The sequence below is a fragment of the Oncorhynchus gorbuscha genome, linkage group LG12, assembly GCF_021184085.1.
Source record: "Oncorhynchus gorbuscha isolate QuinsamMale2020 ecotype Even-year linkage group LG12, OgorEven_v1.0, whole genome shotgun sequence".
Lineage (NCBI taxonomy): Eukaryota > Metazoa > Chordata > Actinopteri > Salmoniformes > Salmonidae > Oncorhynchus > Oncorhynchus gorbuscha.
Window position 1 is genome coordinate 71,148,650 of NC_060184.1, and position 20,602 is coordinate 71,169,251.

General features: G+C 42.1%; 1 protein-coding gene across 1 annotated transcript in view; it reads left to right on the plus strand.

Annotated features, from left to right (window-relative positions):
• The window catches only part of kmt2ca (lysine (K)-specific methyltransferase 2Ca), a 235,970-nt gene that overhangs the window by 103,618 nt on the left and 111,750 nt on the right, over window positions 1-20,602 (plus strand). The window contains 2 exon segments of the mRNA XM_046290968.1: window positions 7,967-8,081; window positions 17,211-17,401. Coding sequence (XP_046146924.1) covers window positions 7,967-8,081; window positions 17,211-17,401 — 306 coding nt within the window.

The following is a 20,602-nucleotide window of genomic DNA, read 5'->3' on the forward strand; positions in this document are numbered from 1 at the left end:
CTCCAGGCTGTGTAAGGGCTGTTTGACCAAGGAAAGTGATGGAGTGCTGCATCAGATGTCCTGGCCTCTACAATCACCTGACCTGACCTCAACCCAATTGAGATGGTTTGGGATAAGTTGGACCACAGCGTAAAGGAAAAGCATTCCTCACGAAGCTGGTTGAGAGAATGCCAAGCGTGTGTATAGTTGTCATCCAGGCAAATTGTGGCTACTTTGAATAATCTGAAATGTAAAATATATTTTGATGTTTTCAACTTTTTTGGGTACTACATAATTCCATTTGTTATTTCATAGTTTTGATGTCTTCGCTATTATTGTACAACATCAATTCACCTCCCAAGTTTAGATAAGAAGAACCTCATACAATGCAATGAAATTATATTCACCTGAAGTGCTGGTACTGCTTGAACTGTGGCAGCAGTCTGAAGTATGGAGTCAGGTTTTGTTGCCAGCCATAGCTTTTCACCAGCACTGTACCATCCTCCAGTACAAACAACTGTGGGATGTTGACCCCTGTCAGAGTGCTGTCCTTCACAACACCAGCAATCTCAGACAAAGTGTTCACTCTGTTCTTTCTGAAGCGCTGCTCGTTGATGCCCACACATCAGTCAGGGGCAAACTTTGTGTGGCCTGTGATCAGGAAGTGAAGGTCAAAACTGTGGTGGAGCTTGTGCATGGTCCGCCAGGCACAGTACCAGAGCACAAACTTGTTCTTGTTTTGGGCACTGCAGTTGCGAGGAGATAGAAAGTAGATGGGACCTGGCTGCATAGGGTCAGAAGGATAGTGCACCTGCCAACAAAAAAATAACATTAAGATAAGTTAATGAAAAGAAAATGCAATGTTAAACATAATTTTTTTTTATGCATCATTGTCAGGTAAGTTTCACTTATCTACAAATGTTCAGAGTAGCAGCACTGCATACAGAAACATAATCTTGGAAACTGGAAGTTAAAATGACACACAGCTTGACTAAACAAAATACCAGTGCCAGTCATGTTGGGAGGTCAATTAAATAATCAAAACGTTTTTTTTTGCTTTACATACTAAGTGTTGTCAAAATCCTTGCGGAGACGCCACACTGCTGTGTTTGTCACGTGGGATGGCAGCAGTTTCCACCAGTGGTGTTCTGGTAATACTATTGCATTATCCTCTGAGTAGTTGTTGAAGTTCAGCACTCACTGCAAGTCCTCATGCTTCAGGTGTAACCGGTGCTTGCTTGGCCAGCTCTCTTTTTGATGGGAGGCATTAGACCATTCTCCTTGTATGACTGGTGGAGGAGGGTCAGGCGTGTCCTACTGATAACTGAAAGACAAATTCCAGGTATAAATAATTTAACATTTATTTGAAATATTTAAACTTTAGCCCCCACCCAATCTCTGACCATTTTACTCGCCCTAGCAGAGCTGGTTGAACTGTTTTCATGTTATCCAGAGCGTTGGTGACTGTAACTGCTCCTGGAAACAATTTAATTAAGCTTTTTTGTCAATGTTTAATGACCCCGACCATATTCAATCGGTGTTCAGCGTTCGTAAATTAATCAGTTATTCTGCACTCTGGTACACTCAGACCAGAGTGCTCTGAAACAGTTGTTGCAGTGACGTCTTTTGTTAAGTTTTAATATGCAGTACTTTAAAAATAAAGGCGCGTTAGGCGGGCTTACCTGACGCATTCTGACCAGCTCAAATAGACAGAAGTGTGCTATATGACAGACCAATTCAAACTCATCTCTCGGCATGTCCAGCTCACTCATTATCTCAGCCAATCATTGCCAGAAGAGGTTTCTGTCTTTTTCTGTATCTTAACCAACTTGGCTTGTAATTGAACAATTTCATTTGTATTTACAGATGGCACACAAGTTTCTTATTAAGGCACATGGAAGTTCAGATGTTCGAGAAGGCATTTCTGCCCAAAAACCCATTTTGATTAAAAAAAACAAGTACTTTCAAATTACTCTCCTGTGAACTAGTGACCCATGACATACGCCTAGTTTCCTGAAACGGGGCACGTATGCAGTTGAAGTCGGAAGTTTACATACACCTTAGCCAAATACATTAAACTCAGTTTTTCACAATCCCTGACATTTAATCCTATTAAAAATACCCTGTTTTAGATCAGTTAGGATCACAACTTGCTTTTAAGAATGTGAAATATCAGAATAATAGTAGAGAATAATTATTTATTTCAGCTTTTATTTCTCATCACATTCCCAGTAGGTCAGAAGTTTACATATACTCAATTACTATTTGGTAGCATTGCCTTTAAATTGTTTACCTTTGGTCAAACGCTTCAGGTAGCCTTCCACAAGCTTCCCACAATAAGTTGACAGGGCTGGTGTAACTGAGTCAGGTTTGTAGGCCTCCTTGCTCGCACAAGCAGTTCTGCCCACAAATTTTGAGGTCAAGGCTTTGTGATGGCCACTCCAATACCTTGACTGTGTTGTCCTTATGTCATTTTGCCACAACTTTGGAAGTTGTCCATTTGGAAGACCCATTTGCGACCAAGCTTTAACTTCCTGACTGATTTCTTGATGTTGCTTCAATATATCCACATAATTTTCCTCCCTCATGATGTCATTTATTTTGTGAAGTGCACCAGTTCGTCCTGCAGCAAAGCACCCCCACAACATGATGCTGCCACCCCTGTGCTTCACGGTTGGGATGGTGTTCTTCGGCTTGCAAGCTTCCGCCTTTTTCCTCCAAACATAACGATGGAGTTCTATTTTTGTTTCATCAGACCAGAGGACATTTCTCCACAAGTACTTTGACCCCATGTGCAGTTGCAAACCGAAGTCTGGCTTTTTTAATGGTGGTTTTGGAGCAGTGGCTACTTCCTTGCTGAGCGGCCTTTCATGTTATGTCAATATAGGACTCGTTTTACTGTGTAAATAGTTACTTTTGTATCTGTTTCCTCCAGCATCTTCACGAGGTCCTTTGCTGCTGTTCTGGGATTGATTTGCACATTTCACACCAAAGTACGTTCATCTCTAGGAGACAGAACACGTCTCCTTCCTGAGTGGTATGACGGCTGCGTGGTCCCATGGTGTTTATACCTGCGTACTATTGTTTGTACAGATGAACGTGGTACCTTCAGGCATTTGGAAATTGCTCCAAAGGATGAACCAGACCTGTGGAGGTCTCAATTTTTTTTCTGAGCTCTTGGCTGATTTCTTTTGATTTTCCCATGATGTCAAGTAAAGAGGCACTGGGTTTGAAGGTTGGCCTTGAAATACATCCACAGGTACACCTCCAATTGACTCAAATGATGTCAATTAGCCTATCAGAAGCTTCTAACGCCATGCCATCATTTTCTATAATTTTCCAAGCTGTATAAAGGCACTGTCAATTTAGCGTATGTAAACTTCTGACCCACCTGAATTGTGATACAGTGAAATAATCTGTCTGTAAACAATTGTTGGAAAAATACCTTGTGTCATGCACAAAGTAGATGTCCTAACCGACTTGCCAAAACTATAGTTTGTTAAAAAGACATTTGTGGAGTGGTTGAAAAACTAGTTTTAATGACTCCAACCTATGTGTATATAAACTTCTGATTTCAACTGTATGTAAACAGTTAGAGTTTAATGGCTGTGACGATGGATCAACAACATTGTAGTTTCTCCAAAATACAAACATAAAAGACAGGGAAAAGGAAGCTTGTACAGAATAAAAGTATTTTAAAATATGTATCCTGTTTGCAATAAGGCACTTTAGTAAAGAAAACATTTTAAAATAATCTACTTAATTTCCAAATACAAATTATGTTTACAATCCAACACATCACTGACTAACACTTTAATCATTTTTCAAGCATGGTGATTATCATGTTATTGACTTGTCATCTGCAATGACTGTAAATTATAACAAAATGAATGGATTATGTCACAGGTAGAAATACTTTTCAAGTCAGTGTATATAGTAAAGATTAGATGACAACATGACTATGTTTGACAGAGACTAAAATTCAATTCAAAAATATGCTGGAGGGCCAGACAAATTGAATGTTTCGTTAAAACCAAAATGGCGTGACCTAAAGCTGTCTCCATTGAAGCTGGGCTTTTAATGATTTTTATAGAGTTTCCTGAACTCTGGTCTCTAATGTTTAAAAAAATGCAAAATTTAATTCCATGGACCAAGGCCATGTTTTTGGTATGGTGATTATAACATGTATTGACTTGGTTGTGAATACTTGTAAATTATAACAAAATGTGGATTATGTCAAGGTGTAGAAATACTTTCTCAAGTCAGTGTATATAGTAAAGATTAGATGAAAGACGGTGGTGACTATGTTTGCAGAGACATTTAACAAAAGCTCTTAATGTTGCCAGCAAAGATGACATCTGAGAACGTGAAAGCCTGTCTCCATTGAAGCTGGGCTTTTAATGATTTTTATAGAGTTTCCTGAACTCTGCATGGTCAAAAATGAAAATGTTAATTTCATGGACCAAGGCCATGTTTTTGGTATGGTGATAATCACCACGCTAGTCTCTGGTGTGCTTGTTGATTTGACATGGAATCCCACGTGGGACATGCAGGTTCATCTCCATAGCATTTGCGTGTCATAGCCTGTCAATCATGGACAGAATTTAACAGAAGCTCTTAATGTTGAAAGAGATGACATCTGAGAACTGAAAGCCTGTATGTAGGGGCAGGAGGCCTAATGTAAAGCCTGTATGTAGGGGCAGGAGGCCTAATGTGAAGCCTGTATGTAGGGGCAGGAGGCCTAATGTAAAGCCTGTATGTAGGGGCAGGAGGCCCACCGTGAAGCCTGTCTGTAGGGGCAGGAGGCCTCAAGCAAAGCCTGTATGTAGGGGCAAGAGGCCCACCGTGTAAAGCCTGTCTGTAGGGGCAAGAGGCCCACCGTGAAGCCTGTCTGTAGGGGGGGCGTGAAAGAGGCCCACCGTGAAGCCTGTCTGTAGGGGCAAGAGGCCCACCGTGAAGCCTGTCTGTAGGGGCAAGAGGCCCACCGTGAAGCCTGTCTGTAGGGGCAAGAGGCCCACCGTGAAGCCTGTCTGTAGGGGCAAGAGGCCCACCGTGAAGCCTGTCTGTAGGGGCAAGAGGCCCACCGTGAAGCCTGTCTGTAGGGGCAAGAGGCCCACCGTGAAGCCTGTCTGTAGGGGCAAGAGGCCCACCGTGAAGCCTGTCTGTAGGGGCAAGAGGCCCCACCTGTCTGTAGGGGCAAGAGGCCCACCGTGAAGCCTGTCTGTAGGGGCAAGAGGCCCACCGTGAAGCCTGTCTGTAGGGGCAAGAGGCCCACCGTGAAGCCTGTCTGTAGGGGCAAGAGGCCCACCGTGAAGCCTGTCTGTAGGGGCAAGAGGCCCACCGTGAAGCCTGTCTGTAGGGGCAAGAGGCCCACCGTGAAGCCTGTCTGTGGCTTACCGTATACTCCTGCTATCCTCTCATAATGCAAGCACACATACACACCCACCTCCACCCCACCTTATTTTGGATACCTGCATCATGGTGCTTAGCCTCCCAAGGAACTGGGAAGGAAGAGAGAAGGGGAGAAAAGCATAGTGAAATGTATAGTGCAGTTTTACCAGATGGAGCACTCTGGAATTGGCGGGGGGGAGGGCGGAGTGATCTAGGGATGTGTGTGCGCGGGCGGTAATGACTCCACTGCACAGTTGTAAATCTCAGATGATGTTTTCATTCAGGTTGGATTTGCGTCAGCTGAAATACAGGCTGCTGGGATTTGATAGATCTCAGGGCTCTAGCCTCTTCCCTAATATCATAACCCTCCACTGCACACACACATGTGTACACCATAAATCTTACGCTCTGGTCTCTTGATTTATTCTTCAAACATTGTTAATCCAACCAAAATCCGCCGTAGAGGGACTGTTCTCGATTGCGGGTTCAGTTTAATGGCAGGTTTGATTGGCTGAACAAATTTAGATTCTTGAAGCTTAGCAAATTTGATTCTGTTGAAGGAAATGTTATTTTCTCATTCCTATAAACACTGTTAAAAAAAGGTATTATTCACAATGTGGTGTGTGATAAAATATATTGTATTAAACATAACCTACAATGTGAACCTCTCCCTTTGACAAACTAAATTCAAACTCCCAACTGTCTGGCTGGCTTTCTTTTCTTCCTCATACTTCATTGATACATGAATGTAGTCGATTGTCCAAGTCCCAGACTCGAAATGAGTCACTGATAAAGAGCCCATAGACACTGAGACCCTGGAGGACCAGAGTCAACAGTTGACGGTTTGTTAGGTTGTCTGTCGACACGGTCGGGAAACAAACCCTTGTGCTATCCATACTATATCCCTGCCAATTTCTCTGATTTTTGTGTTAGATGCTTATTAGGTGTGTGTGTGGGTGTCATTTTTCTCTTTTTTGTGTGTCTCCATAAGTGTCTCATGCACTGAATATACAAAACATTGTCATTTGTTAAATCCACTTCAATCAGTATAGATGAAGGGGAGGAGACAGGTTAACCTCTCTGGGATATTAGGGACAGTAGCGTCCCACCTCACCAACAGCCAGTGAAAGTGCAGGGTGCCAAATTCAAAACAACAATTAAAATTCCTCAAGCATACAAATATTTTACACCATTTTAAAGATACAATTCTCGTTAATCCAGCCACAGCGTCTGATTTCAAAAAGGCTTTACAGCGAAAGCACCACAAACGATTGTTAGGTCACCACCAAGTCACAGAAAAACACAGCCACTAACCTTTGATGATCTTCATCAGATGACACTCATATGACTTCATGTTACACAATACATGTATGTTTTGTCGATAATGTGCATATTTATATCCCAAAATCTAATTTTACATTGGCGTGTTATGTTCAGTAGTTCCAAAACATGGTTTGATTTTGCAGAGAGCCACATCAATTTACAGAAATACTCATAATAAACATTATTAAACATTGAACTTTAGATCCACCTCTCCAACCACCGTGTCAGATTCCAAAAAAACTTTACAGAAAAAGCATACCATGCAATAATCTGAGTACGGCGCTCAGAGACCAAAATAGCCAAAGACATATCCGCCATGTTGTGGAGTCAACATTAGTCATAAATGGCATTATAAATATTCACTTACCTTTGATGATCTTCATCAGAATGCACTCCTAGGAATCCCAGTTCCACAATAAGTGTTTGATTTGTTCAATAAAGTTAATAATTTATGTCCAAATACCTCCTTTTGTTAGGGTGTTTGGTAAACAAATCCAAATGCGCGTGCTAGTCCAAAAAGTTATATTACAGGTCATAGAAACATGTCAAACGAAGTATAGAATCAATTTTTCGGATGTTTTTATCATAAATCTTCAATAATGTTCCAACCGGAGAATTCCTTTGTCTGTAGAAAAGAAATGGAATGCAAGCTAACTTTCACATGACCGCACGTCACAATCTGCCAGACACCTGGCCCAATCCCCTCTTGTTCGGCCCCCCTTCATAGTAGAAGCATCAAACAAGGTTCTAAAGACTGTTGACATCTAGTGGAAGCCGTAGGAAATTACCCCACAGACACTGTATATTGGAATGGCAATGAGTTGAAAAACTACAAACCTCAGATTTCCCACTTCCTGGTTGGATTATTCTCGGGTTTTCACCTGCCATATGAGTTCTGTTATACTCTCATACATCATTCAAACAGTTTTAGAAACTTCAGAGTGTTTTCTATCCAAATATACTAATGTGGCAAGAATTGCAGCGCTGCTGGGGTTTTCCCGCTCAACTGTTGTGTATCAAGAATGGTCCACCACCCAAAGGACATCCAGCCAACTTGACACAACTGTGAGAAGCATTGGAGTCAACATGGGCCAGGATCCCTGCGGAATGCTTTCGACATCTTGTAGAGTCCATGCCCAAATGAATTGAGGCTGTTCTGAGGGCAAAGGGGGAAGCAACCCAATATTAGGAAGATGTTCCTAATGTCTTGTACACTGAGATCATATTATTAGGTGTGTGTGTCATCTTTCCCTCTATTGTGTGTGTTTTTCAGGAACCCGGGAGAGGACAGCAAGATGCTGGTGTGTGACATGTGTGACAAAGGCTATCACACCTTCTGTCTCCAGCCTGCAATGGAATCCATCCCCACCAATGGCTGGCGATGCAAGGTAAGAAACACTCCTAACACCTTTCACAACACGGAATACCGTCGGGCCGAGACAAGAGCGTGTAAGGGATGTGCATCTTTCCCTTTCAAGACAGTGCAATACAGTGCCATCGGAAAGTATTCAGACCTCTTGACTATTTCCACGTTTTGTTATGTTACAGCCTTATTCTAAAATGGATTCAATTGTTTTTGCTACACACAATAGACCATAATGACAGGGTAAAAACTGTGTGTGTTACATTTACGTAAGTATTAAGACACTTTTCTTAGTACTTCGTTGAAGCACCTTTGGCATCGATTACAGCCTCGTGTCTTCTTGGGTATTCATCTTTCCCTCGATCCTGACTAGTCTTCCAGGTCCTGCTGCTGAAAAACATCCCCACAGCATGATGCTGCTGCCAACACCATGCTTCATCGTAGGGATATGCCAGGTTTCTTCCAGATGTGACGCTTGGCATTCAGGCCAAAGAGTTCAATCTTGGTTTCATCAGACCAGAGAAACTTGTTTCTCATGGTCTGAGAGTCCTTTAGGCAAACTCCTAGTGGGTTGTCGTGCCTTTTACTGAAGAGTGGCTTCTCTCTGGCTACATAGAGGGGATTGTTGGGTAGTTTGGTTCATCAGGCTGACCCCCTTTCTTCGCTTGAAGTTATTGAGGGATGATGAGCTTTTGGCAATGTGAAGATAAGGATTCCAGAGTATGGTACCTCTTTATCTGATAGAGAACTGACTCTGAGGTGCGGCAGTTGGGAAGGTGAAGGTTATTGCAGTGTCTTGTGTTATATAGATGGATGTCAGAATGAACCTGGAAGAATCCATTGAAAGGTAAACTGTCTGGGAGGTATGAGTATTTCTAGATGAAAGTGTATAATTGACGTACATTAATGTCATAAATAGACAAGATACTGGTGGCAGCTAGTCTTGCACATGTATTTTGTATGATGAGTAATTTTGTGTGGGTATGAGGCATATGTACTGGCCCAGACTATTACGGTAAATCAGATATGGGTAAATGAAGCTATAGTATAGAGTTAGGAAGCAAGCCTGATGAACCAAACCACTAATCTTTCTGATGATACCTACAGATTTCATCACTTTGCTGCAGACAAATGTAATATGATATTTCCAGGATAACTTTTAATTAATTAGAACTCAGAGGAAACTAGTGAATGTGACTTGTTCCATTTCATTTCCAACCAATTTAGATTCTGGCTCTTTTTATTTTTATAGATGTATTATTTACTTACTATTTAATACAATAATGTTTTAACATTTTGAAGATTAACAAATTATCTGGAACCATTCAGAAAATGTGGCCATACATAAGTTAGCTTAATTAATTAGTGAATCAAAATGATTGTGATAAAATGAAATTGGTATCCTCGGCAAAGAGAATGATATATATATATAATCTCATACAATTTATAAAGTAATATTTCATGATCGACTGTGTCAAACGCGTTGGATAAATAAAAAAAATATCCAAGTATTCTTTGTTAAGAGCTGTAAAGATTTGATCCACAAGTTGCAAAAGAGCCATATTTGTGGAGTAGATTTTACGAGTTCTTACAATATTGGTACTCATAGAATAGTGTTCATTTTAAATGTTTGAACATTCTCTCATACACCAATTCTAGGATTTTAGAAAAACATGATACTCCAGATAATAGGCTATTTTAATTTGTGAAAGATCTTGGATCCTCAGATTTATAGAGGGAGATAACTTTGGCAATTTTCAAATCTTTAGGAACAATTCCAGTTCAAACGTGAACTGCTCATTTTAGGGTTTTTCTTTATTTTTACTATTTTCTACATTGTAGAATTATGGTGAAGACATATAAACGATGAAATAACACATGGAATAACCAAAAAAGTGTTAAATTATATTTGAGATTCTTCAAAGTAGTCACATTTTGCCTTTTTAAATAAAAACCTTTATTTAACTAGGCAAGTCAGTTAAGAACAAATTCTTATTTTCAATGACGGCCTAGGAACAGTGGGTTTAACTGCCTGTTCAGAACGACAGATTTGAGATGTGTCTGTTACTTGAACTCTGAAGCATTTATTTTGGCTGCATTCTGAAGCTGGTAACTCTAATGAACTTATCCTCTGCATCAGAGGTAACTCTTCCTTTACTGTGGCGGTCCTCATGAGAGCCAGTTTCATCATAGCGCTTGATGCTTTTTGTTTGTGCGTTAAAAATAATAATAAATAATCATTATTATGTATGTGTATGGACTTTGTAGGCACCTGATCTGAGCCATAAGGGAGACTAGGCATCTACCACCAGATGACCACCACTATCAGTTTAGGGAGGGCAATGTAGCCTATGTTTTTTGTCCCCCCACTTTGCTTCTGAAATCACCATCACCCACTAATTAACTTGTCATTTTTGCAGATTAGGTGTTTGAGCTAGTAATGTATGAATATTTATAGTTCACAAATGTGCAATAAGTGAATATATACCACAACGTTGGATGTCACCCCTTGACCGTTTGGAAGTTTTTATTGGGCTTCTTTTCTCATCCCGTTTTGGCCATGTAGTGCGCCTCACAAATGAATTGCTGTCCTCGTTATGAAATAATCAACTTTACCCAAACTATTGCTGATGGTGAATCTGAACAGTTGACAACATCCTTTCAGCAGGTTGCCAGCTGAGTAGTTTCCGTTATCTTACTTTTACATTTTTTATTTTTACAATTGACATTTTACCCAATTTTCTCCCCAATTTCGTGGTATCCAATTGTTAGTAGTTACTATTTTTTCTCATCGCTCGGGAGAGACAAAGGTCGAGAATGAATATATTGAATATATTCTGAGCTATATTGTATGCTCACATCTGCTGTTTACGAAGCATGTGACAAATAACATTTTCATTTGCAACATCATTACCATCATTTGACCCTTTAACTTTCTCACTCATCATTATTCACGGTTCACTCCGGTTCATCCTGAATCATGGTAGTGTTGACATTTTAATTTGGAAGTTCTTAGAAACATATTATATTCTTATTTATAGTAAAAGTGAGAAATGCATAAAAATGAACTGCATTATTTACCATCTCATATATATTGGGCACAAAATTGTCTGAAACACAAACAAAATGAACTGCAAATGCATCCAACAAGTTTGTAAATTCACAACCTTGATGTAATAATTGTGTGCTAGGAATATGCGACCAAATACTACACTTTTGGCTGTTTTAATTTACTAATATCTTTAGGGGTGTCAATAATTTACCCCTACCTTTTTTGAGAAAATAACGAATCACCATTTCTACCTCTGAACAATTTTATTAGTATAAAATAATGTAATTTCCCCCAAACAATTGGCATACAATATAGCTCAATATTTGAATGATTTATTTTTATACTAATACAATTGCTCAGAGAAAGAGGTTTTGTTTAGTTTTTCTTACAAAGGTAGGGGTCAATTATGAGCAATAATGACTGTATATTATAATTTACCTGTTTTATTTTTCATACTTAAAAAAAATAAAAAATATCTTGAATAGATAAGTATTTACCCCCCTGAGACAATACATGTTAGAAGCACATTTTGTAGGGTTTTCAGGTGAGTATTTCTGGGTAAGTTTCTAAGAGGTTTGCCCACATGGAATGTACAATATTTGCCCATTTATTACTTTTAAACATTCTTCAAGCTCTGTCAAGTTGCTTGTTGGTCATTGCTAAACAGAAAGTCTTAAGTCAACACTTAACTAGGCCACTCAGGAACATTCAATGCTGTCTTGGTAAGCAACTCCAGTTGTAGATTTGGCATTGTGTTTTAGGTTATTGTCCTGCTGAAAGGTGAATTTGTCTGTGCTGTATTACATGTGTTTTTTATGAAAGAGAAACTCCCTAGACCTTGCCCATGACCAAAATGAGGCAGCCACCACCATGATTGAAAATATGAAGTGGTACTCCGTGATCTATTGTGTTGGATTTGTCCCAAACATAGCGATTTGTATTCATGATAAAAAGTAGATTTCTTTGACACCATTTTTTGCAGAATTACTTAACTGCATTGTTGCAAACAGGATGCATGTTTTGGTATATTTGTATTCTGTACAGGCGTCCTTCTTTTGACTGTCATTTAGGTTTGTATTGTGGCATAACTACAATGTTGTTGATCTATCCTCAGTTTTCTCACATCACAACCATCAAACTCTGTACTGGTTTTAAAATCACCATCAGCCTCATGGTGAAATCCCTGAGCAAATTCCTTTCTCTTCTGCAAATCATTTAGGAAGGATGACTATCTTTGTAGTGACTGGATGTATTGATACAGCAGACAGTCTAATTTATAACTTCACCATGCTCAAAGGGATATTCAGCGTCTGCTTTTTTATTTGTACCCATCTACCAATCGGTGCCCTTCTTTGCGAGGCATTGGAAAACCTCCCTGGTCTTTGTGGTTGAATCTGTGCTTGAAATTCACAACTCGATTGAGGGACTTTACATTTATCTATATGTGTGGGGTACAGAGATGGCATAGTCATTCAAAAATCATTTTAAACACTATTATTGCACACAGAGTAAGTCAATGCAAGGTATTATGTGACTTGTCAAGCACATGTTTACTCCTGAACTTATTTAGGCTTGCCATAACAAAGGGATTGAATACTTGTAAAGCTGAAATGTTTTCAGTCTATTTTTAAAAAAATAATAAGAACATTTTTGACAAATAAAATTCCACTTTGATATTGTGTGTTAATCAGTGTCAAAATCTCAATTTAATACATTTAAAATTCAGGCTGTAACAACAAAATATGGAGAAGGTAAAGGAGTGGGAATAATTTCTGAAGGCACTGTATTTGTATGAGGAATAAAGTGCTGTCAATTTACCTCACGGGGGAGGAAAATGTGGCGGTGAGAATAAGCTCTGAACGAACAAGAGCTTTTATGTGAAGCTCTCTTCAAATCACGTCTCCTTGTTTACAGTGATACTGTTTTCACCCCTCCCCGGCCTCTTTCTGTTTTCCATTCCTCCCCGCTCTTTCTCTCTCTCTCTCACTGTCTCTCTTTTCCCCCTCTATCTCTGTTGTCCCCTGAAGAGTCTCCCGGCTGTTTCACATTATCCCCATTCCCCTCATTCTTCCACCCCCCCCCCCCTCTCTCCACATCTCTCCATCTCTCCACTGTCCCTTAAGAGTCTCCCAGCTGTTTTTATCCGATGGTTGAAAATAGCTTTCGGGCCTTTTAGTGCCTCTTTGTAGCATCTTTTTGGCTGCGGGAGGGAGGCGATACAGACCTCAATCATCAACAATACAGTGTGTTCTCTCTGCTTTGCTGTGAGCTGCAGTGAGGGTTTGCAAGCACCCAAGCGTTCATCTCTGCTATTAAGCTCTGTATTAAGTCATAACAAGTAGGTTTTTGGCTGTTTGCTTCCTAAAATGGAGGGAGCGGTGAGTGCCCAAGGCTAAGATGGCCCCAACCTCTTTACATTATTGGAAAGGTGAACATTATTGTTATTGCATTCTGGAAGACTTGTGAGCATTTCTTAGTTTCAAACTTCTATCTTTCAAACCAACATTTTAGTTTTCATTCACCCATTTTACTTAGTTTTGGGCCCCTGGTTGGCGCAGCATCTCAGCGCTAGAGGTGTCATTACAGATCCTGGTTTATTTCCAGGCTGTATCACAACTGGCCGTGATTGGGAGTCCCATAGGGCAGCGCTCAATTAATTGGCTCAGGTTATGGTTTGGCCGGGGTAGACCGTCGTTGTAAATAAGACTTGCCTAGTTAAATAAATAAAACAAATTAAGTTAATTAGTCCACAAGGTGAAGAGATTGGGATGTAATCTGAGCTAATCCATCATTTCACATCCCCGTCTTCACCCGGCCAGCAGTGGTATGAGAGTGGTAGGGATTGGAGGGATTCTCCTAACCTACCACATTAATTGGATAGATATGCCTCTCTCTGATCCCATGCCTCTGACTAGAAGCTGGCCACCAGCTCCCCCTCTTTCTTCTCTCTCTCTCTCTTTGTCTGTCCCCATTTCTCCCCCTCTTTCTCTCTCTCTCTTTGTCTGTCCCCATTTCTCCCCCTCTTTCTCTCTCTCTCTCTTTGTCTGTCCCCATTTCTCCCCCTCTTTCTCTCACTGGCTGTCTCTGTCTCGCTCTCTCAATTCAATTCAAGGGGCTTTATTGGCATGGGAAACATGTGTTAACATTGCCAAAGCAAGTGAGGTAAATAGTATACAAAAGTCAAATAAACAATCAAAATGAACAGTAAACATTACACATACAGAAGTTTCAAAAGAATAATGACATTACACATGTCATATTATGTGTATATATACAGTGTTGTAACAATGTACAAATGGTTAAAGTACCCAAGGGAAAATAAATAAGCATAAATATGGGTTGTATTTACAATGGTGTTTGTTCTTCACTGGTTGCCTGTTTTTTGTGGCAACAGGTCACAAATCTTGCTGCTGTGATGTCACACTGTGATATTTCACCCAGTAGATATGGGAGTTTATAAAAATTGGGTTTGTTTTTGAATTATTTGTGGATCTGTGTAATCTGAGGGAAATGTGTCTCTCTATGGTCATACATTGGGCAGGAGGTTAGGAAGTGCAGCTCAGTTTCCACCTCATTTTGTGGGCAGTGTGCACATAGCCTGTCTTCTCTTGAGAGCCATGTCTGCCTAGGGCGGCCTTTCTCAATAGCAAGGCTATGCTCGCTGAGTCTGTACATAGTCAAAGCTTTCCTTAAATTTGGGTCAGTCACAGTGGTCAGGTATTCTGCCACTGTGTATTCTTTGTTTAGGGCCAAATAGCATTCTAGTTTGCTCTGTTGTTTTTGTTAATTCTTTCCAATGTGTCAAGTAATTATTTTTTTTCTCATGATTTGGTTGGGTACAATTGTGTTGCTTTCCTGTCCCCTTTCTCTCTGTCCCCCTTTCTCCCCCTCTTTCTCGCTCTCTCTCTCTCTGCCTCTCTCTGTCCCCCTCTCTCTCTCTGTCCCCCTTCTCTCTCTCTGCCTCTCCTCTGTCCCCCTTCTCTCTCTCTCTGCCTCTCTCTCTCTCTGTCCCCCTCCCCCCTCTCTCTCTCTGTCCCCCTTCCCCCCTCTCTCTCTCTGTCCCCCCTCTCTCGCTCTTTTTCTGTCTCCTTTCTCTCTCTGTCCCCCCCTCTCTCTGCCTCTCTCTCTGTCCCCCTTCCCCCCCTCTGTCTCTGTCCCCATTCCCCCCTCTCTCTCTCTCGCTCTTTTTCTGTCTCCCTTTCTCTCTCTGTCCCCCTTCCCCCCCTCTCTCTCTCTGTCCCCATTCCCCCTCTCTCTCGCTCTTTTTCTGTCTCCCTTTCTCTCTCTGTCCCCCTCCCCCTCTCTCTCTGCCTCTCTCTCTGTCCCCCTTCCCCCTTCTCTCTCTGTCCCCCTTTCCCCCTCTCTCTCTGTCTCTCTCTCTTTTTGTGTCTCTCTTTCTCTCTCTGTCCCCCTTCTCTCTCTCTCTGCCTCTCTCTCTGTCCCCTTCTCTCTCTCTCTGTCCCCCTTCTCTCTCTCTCTGCCTCGCTCCCCCTTTCTCCCCCCTCTCTCTCTGTCCCCCTTTCTCCCCCTCTCTCTCTCTCTGTCCCCCTTTCTCCCCCTCTTTCTTTCACTCTAAATATTTTACATTTTAGTCATTTAGCAGATGCTCTTATCCGGAGCGACTTAGTGCATTCATCTTAAGATAGCAAGGTGGGACAACCACATATCACAGTCATAGGCAGTACATTTTTACTCAAGGTAGCTATCAGCATAGTCAGAGCAAGTAAAAGGGAAGAGATTCAAGTGGGGTGTTAGTTCATAAAAGGCCTTTAAAAAAATGTTATGCAATTGTGTGTGTGTGGGGGGGGGGGGGGGGGGGGGGGGGGTTGCTGTGGGATTATGTAAGATACTCTTTAAAGAGGTAGAGTTTTAGATGTTTTTTGAAGATGGGCAGGGACTCTGCTGTCCTAGCTTCAGGGGGAAGCTGGTTCTACTGTTGGGGTGCCAGGACAGAGAAGAGCTTGGTGCCAGTACAGAGAGCTGCCCGTCCGTATGGGTCGGAGGGCTAAGAGACCAGAGGTGACAGAACGGAGTACTCGGGTTGGAGTGTAGGGTTTGAGCATAGCCTACACCCGAATTCCACCACCCCATCTCATTAATCCCTGTCTGTCCACTGCTCACTGTGACAAAACACACACTGTGCTGCCATGGCAAATTGAGTTATCTGAGGCCTGCTAACACACACACTCACCCCTCCCCCACCTTATCCCCATCTTCTCCCAAATCCCAGACGGGCACTTACTTTCCTTAGGATGGACGGGTGGGCATTTATCTCTTCCTCTCCCTCCTTCCCCGGTCCCACAGGCAGGACCTGACAGACAGTGATAGTATTCACCAACTCTCTCCCCCACTGTTGGACATGAGCCGGCCACTGGACCCAGGCCAGAGTGGTGGCTTGTTACTGTACTAGGCCAGTGGGGGTCTGAGCTTTGGAAGGGGAGGGTTTGAGTGTTGTGGGTGTTTTCACAGAGAAGCTTTAGAATGAGCTTGTTCCTCCTCCTCGCCCCCAAAATCCGGGAATGATGCTGCTCCTTTTGAACGCTACTCAATGAGCTTGAAGTGGTACTTTTGAAGGCGTAATGAAATTTCCAGCTGGCTGATCACATGCTCATTGCATAGAGGGAGGCATATTCTTAAAGATGCGTTGGGGAAATTGATGTTAATTCTGATATTTCGTAACTCAATGCAGTGAAAAAGTATTTGAAATGGCTGTCGTAAAGATGGCAAGTGTCGTATCAGTTTTAATTACCAACATTACAATGTAAATAAATGTCAATTAGTTTAGACCTCTGATGTGTTACATTTTCAGCAAACATTCAAACAGAACAATGTCATGCTTCATAACAAAGTGAGGTCAGTTGGCAAATGTTTTGAAGAAATAAAGTCATTACTTTCTATGTTATCTATGGTCGTTCTGTTGTCATGTAGCTAAGCATTCTATAGCCACCGGGAAAAGTATTTTTCAAATGTCTTTTTCACGTTATAGTTTTTCAACTCCAAACTTCGGTTGTTAGACAATGAAAAGACAAATGTTGAAATGTTCTGGAAGGCAATGAATCCATGTAGTAATGTAACTAATGTAGCATGTCTCTCCCTCTCCAGAACTGTCGGGTGTGTTCTCAGTGCGGAGTCAGGCAGGCAGGCCACTGGGGCCACAACATCACACTGTGTGAGAGTTGCCACACGCGACCGGAGGAGCCCGCCCCCGCCCTGTCGTGTCCGCTGTGTGGGAGGGGCCAGGGCCCCAGCGACGTCCCCAAGGATGACCTCCTCAACTGCCATACCTGCAAAAGGTACGCCTCATTCCGTGGTTACTGTTGATTATGTTACAGAATTCTGCTGAGGGAATGCAAGACACTGAGCTGATACACAGCAGAGCTGTAATTAAGCAATACGACTCCAGGGGTATGTGGTATTATGGCCAATATACCATGGCTAAGCGCTGTTCTTATGCATAACGCAACGCGGAGTGCCTGGACACAGCCCTTAGCTGTGACAGACAGACTGATAGTATTCCACTGCTAAGCTCTGTTAGGTTCCTTATTGCCTTATCCCCTAGGTACCTTATTGATATTATAAACTGGTTACCATCGAAATTAGAGCAGTTAAAATAAATATTTTGTCATAGCCATGGTATACGGTCTGATACCTGGGGCGGCAATTAGCCTAGTGGTTAGAGCGTTGGACTAGTAACCGAAACGTTGCAAGATCGAATCCCCGAGCTGACAAGGTAAAAATCTGTCGTTCTGCCCCTGAACAAGGCAGAGATCCTAGTCCGTTTTTGAAAAAAATTATTTGTTCTTAACTGACTTGCCTAGTAAAATAAAATAAAATATATCACGACTGTCAGTCAATCAGCATTCAGGACTCAAACCACCCAGTTTATAATATTTATTTTGTATGTGACTAGCCTGGTCCCAATTCTGTTAGTGTTTTGGTCATTGTCATTTTTCACATAAGGGGTCATACAGCACAAACAGATCTGGGACCAGGCTTACATGTATCAGTAAGTGGTGTATTATACTGTATCTGCCACATGGGTTCCCAAGGGTCCTCCTTAAGTGTCTCTGTGTACGCAGATTGTATCATCTGTCTCATTATGTGTGATTCAGTGGTGCAGCGGTCTAAGGCACTGCATCTGAGTGCTAGAGGCGTCACTACAGACCATGGTTCGATTCCAGGCAGTATCACAACCGGCCATGATTGGGAATCCCATAGGGCTGCGCACAATTGGCCCAGCGTCGTTAGGGTTTGGCCTGGTTAGGCCTTAATTGTAAATAAGAATTTGTTCTTCACTGACTTGCCTAGTTAAATAAAGGTAAAAATATGTATTTTTAAACTTATATTGTACATAATGTTTCTGCCACCGTCTCTTATGACTGAAAGGAGCTACTGGATATCAGGACAGCGATGACTCACCTCGTACTGGACAAAGATATTTTCTTTAATGAGTCAGACGCGAAGGATTTACTTCAGACATCCGACAAGGCCCAAATCCATTCCCGTGAAGAAGAGACTAGATATCAGGGACGTAGGTCGGGGTGCCTTGTAAGGATCCGATGGCGAGTGAGTAATCCCCATCTACCATCAGTTTTATTAGCCAATGTGCAATCATTGGATAACAAAATGGATGAGCTCCGATCAAGACTATCCTACCAACGGGACATTAAAAACTGTAATATCTTATTTTTCACCGAGTTGTGGCTGACCGACGACATGGATAACATACAGCTGGCTGGGTTTTTGGTCCAATGGCAAGATAGAACTGCTGCCTTGGTTAAGACAAGGGGTGGCGGCCTGTGTCTATGTTTAATTAACAACTGGTGCACAAAATCTAATATTAAGGAAGTCTCAAGGTTTTGCTTGCATGCGGTAGATTATCTCATGATAAGCTGTAGACCACACTATTTACAAGGAGAGTTCAACTATATGTTTCGGAGCTGTCTATTTACCACCACAAACCGATGCAGGCACTAAGACGGCACTCAACGAGCTGTATAAGGCCATAAGCAAACAAGAAAATGCTCATCCAGAGGCGGCACTCCTAGTGGCCGGGGACTTTAATGTAGGGAAACTTAAATCCATTTTACCTCATTTCTGCCAGCATGTTAATGTGCAACCAGAGGGGAAAAAAATCTAGATCACCTGTACTCCACACAAAGAGACGCGTACAAAGCTCTCCCTATCCTACTGATTCCTGCTTACAAGCAAATATTAAAGCAGAAAGCGCCAGTGACTCAGATTAAGAGTCAGATGAAGCAGATGCTAAATGTTGTTCCAGGATTCTTCCGATGCCATTGAGGAGTACACCACATCAGTCACTGGCTTTATCAATAAGTGCATCGAGGAGGTCGTCCCCACAGTGACTGTACGTACATACCCCAACCAGAAGCCATGGATTACAGGCAACATTCGCACAGAGCTGCCGCTTTCAAGTAGGGGGACTCTAAACCGGAAGCTTAAATTAAATCCTGATATGCCCTGTGACGAACCATCAAACAGGCAAAACGTCAATACAGGGCTAAGATTGAATCATACTATTCCAGCTCCGACATTCGTCTTATGTGGCAGGGCTTGCAAACTATTACAGATTACAAAGGGAAGCACAGCCGTGAGCTGCCCAGTGACACGAGCCTACCAGACAAGCTAAATCACTTTTAGGCAAGCAAGACTGAGGCATGCATGAGAGCATCAGCTGTTCCGGACGACTGTGTGATCACGCTCTCCGTAGCCGAGGTGAGTAAGACCTTTAAACAGGTCAACATACACAAGGCTGCGGGGCCAGACGGATTACCAGGACGTGTGCTCCGGGCATGTGCTGATCAACTGGCAGGTGTCTTCACTGACATTTTCAACATGTCCCTGATTAAGTATTTTTAATACCAACATGTTTCAAGCAGACCACCATACTCCCTGTGCCCAAGAACACAAAGGCAACCTGCCTAAATGACACAGACCCAGAGCACTCACGTCCATAGCCATGAAGTTCTTTGAAAGGTTGTTAATGGCTCACATCAACACCATTATCCCAGAAACCCTAGACCCACTGCAATTTGCATATCGCCCAAACTGATCCACAGATGATGCAATCTCTATTGCACTGCTATTTCCCACCTGGACAAAAGGAACACTTATGTGAGAATGCTATTCATTGACTACAGCTCAGCGTTCAACACCATAGTACCCTCAAAGATCATCACTAAGCTAAGGATCCTGGGACTAAACACCTCCCTCTGCAACTGGATCCTGGACTTCCTAAATGGCCACCCCCAGGGGGTGAGGGTAGGTAGCAACACATATGCCACGCTGATCCTCAACACTGGAGCTTCCCACAGGTGCATGCTCAGTCCCCTCCTGTATTCCCTGTTCACCCACAACTGCATGGCCATGCATGACACCAACACCATAATTAAGTTTGCAAACGACTGTAATGATCTTCGTCTGTTGTTTGTAGAAAGTCAGACCGAAATGCAGCGTGTAGGTTACTCATGACT